Consider the following 3973-nt stretch of genomic DNA (forward strand, 5'->3'; position numbering starts at 1 on the left):
CACATATTAAATGATCCTTCAAAATCTTACATTTTTTTAAATAAAAAACATGACCAAAAATGTCATTTTAGCAAGAGCATAGAAGTGTGCATGATGATTTCCTTAGTATGTTTCATTTCCACTCAAAGTTATACTTGAGTTCACTTTAGAGTTGCAAGGGTTTAGTTGAAATAACTCTCTAGTTTGTGTGAAGAATATTCTTAACACCCAAATATATTCAATGACATAACAACATTCAATAGTGAATGGTACATAAATCAAATTGATAGTTATAGTCTCCATACATGGGACAAGACCATTGGTCGCTAAAATCATTTGGAATATTTTGATCCTCCGGGCCCACCAAAAAACAAATATGACCCCCATGTCGAAACATTTCTATCATCTACAAAAAATGCCCCATTATAGGAACTCTCATCACTACTAGAATAAGTGAGCATTCCAAGTGGAACTTGATTTATGTTGCTATTTTTATCCATGGTAAAAATCTTCCTTTGGTATGCAGCCCATGGAAAATTACTTGAAGAAAAATTGCCAGAACCCATAGCAGTGCTAGAATGAGGGTGCAAACTTTTGAGATCCACTGCACCGCCAAAAATTACTAGATCACCTTCTTTTTTAAGGTTTGAAATGTAATCATCCATCCAATATCCAACCTCATCACCCTTCACATTGAGATGCCAATGCTTGTCTTTTCCATCCTGTGTAATTTAAGAAAAAAATGTGAATTGACTGTCAAGGTGGAAACAATCAAAACATGCACTTAACTATTCCTTCATAATAAACATATTCCAACTTATTAATTTTCTTATTAATTGTATCAAACCATCATAATTGTGAAGTGAAAAACATCAATAATGTGTAGGAGTTACAATTTTCATATCCATATTAAGAATTTTCAAGTTAACAAACATTGTAGAATGGTGCAAATATTTGTAACAAATCATGGGCCTTGAGGTTTTATAGATATTTCTCAAATTTTTAGGTACATGGATATCAATCTAAAACCACAAATTACCAAGTTTGACTTATTTAAACGCAAAAACCTTCCTGAAGTTGTAAGATTTGTGGACTTAATAATTTCTAAATGTAGTGCTAACATATTAGTTCTCTAGTCCACTCTAATGCACTTTATGCTTTCGACTCATTAAATAACATATGTTCAAAAAAATGATATACCAAAGTCCAATGACACTCCTCCCTTATAAATGGCATTGTGAAATTGGAGCTTTAGATCTAATAAATTTCATGGATATACTTACATAGTGATGATTAACATCAGTTCTAGACACAGTAAAAGATTTATATATGGTAGATTCTCAAATTCAAGTGATAACAATTGCATATTATTATAGTTATATTAGAGTTATAGTTGATCTCATAAAGAATCTACCACCTTCATTACTTTCCATGTTGGCCTTAGTGATGTACCTTCATTGCTTTCCATGTTGGCCTAGCAAAGGCTAACCTTAGTGATCCTTCTTACTCAAAGAACCTTTTTAACGGGGAAGAATAAACAAGAAATCATGGCATGCCCGCATTACTAACACAAGTAGAATTTTTTATTTCAAAATTATTACAAGAACCATGCCTTTCCTTTTCTCCCAAAATATTTGATATCTTTTCTAGTGGATGGAGAGGACCACACATACTAGAAAGCATCTCTTAGAGATTGAGTGGCTCCCTCAGGCTTCTCCAAAACTAATAATTGAACATTGTATCTCTATCATGTTGGTGCAAATGTGATTCTATAGGCTAATTTCCATCTCTAGCAAAGGGTAAAACAAAATTGGGGTACTTGTTTTTGTTCTTGCTTCAAAATAAACTTCTCAAGAAAAGTTATTTATTTGTGTATCCTATCACATGTCAATTAGTGTTATATTTGAAATCCTCAATGCCTTCAAATGCATAAGGTATGCATTTTTAAATTTCTAAATAGAGAGGGTGGTTAATTCTAAGAGATAGAAGTATACATACACAAACCCTCTATACATAATGACATTTACTACATTGGCTTTGTCCACATTTTCTAAGAGATAAAACTATTCATATACATACCCTCTATACCAAATGCCATTTACTACATTGGCTTTGTCAACATTTTCTCAATTTATCATATACAATTGATTTGCATATAGAGGCTTGAATCAATGTGACATGGTAGTTCTTTTGTTCGGGAGTTGAAAGGTTGTGATATACTGGTAGTAGGGACTTCCTTAGATTATCATTCATTGAAAAGATAAATGCTAGGAGTCATTATTGGTCCTATATGAAAATTTCCATCTCAGGACATTGTTGTTGTTTCTTCTTAATCTACATGCTGCTAGCTTCCATAATCAATCCAAGACTTTCTTCCATTTATCCATCAGCAAACACATGTAGAACAAACTTCTTCTTGGAAATTCATTGGGTACCTATTATTAGTTGGGAAACTTCTTCTTTCTATTCATTGTGTAACTTCTTCTTGGCTATTCATTACTTATAGTAGATAATCAAGTCTTTTCCCTTTGTTGACCTAATTATGAGAACTCTCCTAAATTCAATATGACTAGAAGGCTATATTTCTAATGAATTATTGAGATTAAGTGAGTCATGTCCCATTTAGGAACAGAAGTGAGTTATAGATGCACATCCTCGGACCTCAAATGTTGTAATGAACATTAATAATGGTCAAATTAAGAATGATGCCATGATACCTTATTCTCATTACCAACAACAAGCAAGACCTTATTGGAACTTCTAAGCTAGAACCCTCGTATTTTCTTAGTTATGGCAATGAAAATTGCTTAAAGATATTGGTAAGTGGTTGTGACATTGGTTATAGATTATACATGTCATCTAACTTTTATAAGATTTCAGGTATAACCTCATATGAAAGCGATTGAAGAATTAAGGGATTTATGCGCTTGAATGTTGAGAAATCATACCTTGTAGATGATCACTGGTAATTCAAATTGATTATCTATATCTCCAGGAATGGAGACTTCGCTAAAGCTTAATCCTATGCCCCAAGTGTTATTAGTTTGCACGAATCCTGGACAATCTAGATTTTTGCATCCAGTTTGGTTGAATCCGTCATTCTATGACATTTAACACAATCAATGTTAGGTTTTGGATCCACTAGAATAAATTGTTATCAATAAACATAGCAATGTGGATCTCCACCATTCTCTTTGAAAGATGCAATATATATTTTAAATAGTTACCGTCCATGCTATGTAAAAGTGGGGCATAGCATCTGAATAGATCGATGGAGCAACCTAATCAGTTATGTCAATTAATAGTTTAGTCTACCACCAATAGAAAATAGACTAAATGATAAAACACTTGTTTCTTAAAAATTTTTATGTTCTCTCATGGCATTTATAATGCTTGTGTGTATGCTTCTCAATGATCTATATGTGTGTATGTATGCATACGTGCATGCATAATGTGTATCTATACATCAATATGCAAACATGCAGCTAAATAAAGTAAGGAAACATCCTTGTTTATGGCTCCATTTGTAGATGTGAAAATTTATTCTTGAGTAATGCGATGTACACTCATTTTGTAGCAATTGCATTCAATTTTTTACCTCCCAACCAGCTTCAAGTGATACAAGTATGTCAGGATTATCTATGTTTGCTTGCAACATAATGCGTGACATGCTCACTTCTCCATCATTAGTGAAAGGTTTATTTACACTCATAGTTGCTCCAATCCCTGTGTATTGTCTGTCCATTCGAGACGAGAAATGCACAAACTACACCAACAACAATATAAATAAGGTGAGCACAATCAAATGCTAAATTGAAGGATGTTTGAAACGTTCCAAGATAGTTGAAACTCTAGATTGTATTGTTAGTTTAAATGCAGAAAGACTTCTCTAGAATAAATGAAGTACAATATGTAATACTTACGAGGCTTCTCATGGCTTAAAAGGGATGCTACATAAAGTTACTTTTAGCTAATGTGGTGATGATTTTTGTTA

At 32.8% G+C, this 3973-nt stretch overlaps 1 protein-coding gene across 1 annotated transcript; it reads right to left on the reverse strand.

The window, feature by feature from the left end:
* Positions 1 to 210: 210 nt before the first annotated feature.
* Positions 211 to 3704, reverse strand: LOC148022046 (protein neprosin-like). The gene is made up of 4 exons (XM_087696689.1): positions 3578 to 3704; positions 3207 to 3260; positions 2928 to 3080; positions 211 to 701 (listed from the first exon to the last, which is right to left on the reverse strand). Exons 1-4 carry the CDS (start codon positions 3689 to 3691, stop codon positions 312 to 314), a joined length of 711 nt encoding a protein of 236 aa, XP_087552815.1. The 5' UTR covers positions 3692 to 3704; the 3' UTR covers positions 211 to 311.
* Between the last annotated feature and the right edge of the window lie 269 nt (positions 3705 to 3973).

This window comes from Lygodium microphyllum, chromosome 17, assembly GCF_053477565.2.
Source record: "Lygodium microphyllum isolate KBCC chromosome 17, Lygodium_microphyllum_v1.1.10, whole genome shotgun sequence".
Classification (NCBI taxonomy): domain Eukaryota; kingdom Viridiplantae; phylum Streptophyta; class Polypodiopsida; order Schizaeales; family Lygodiaceae; genus Lygodium; species Lygodium microphyllum.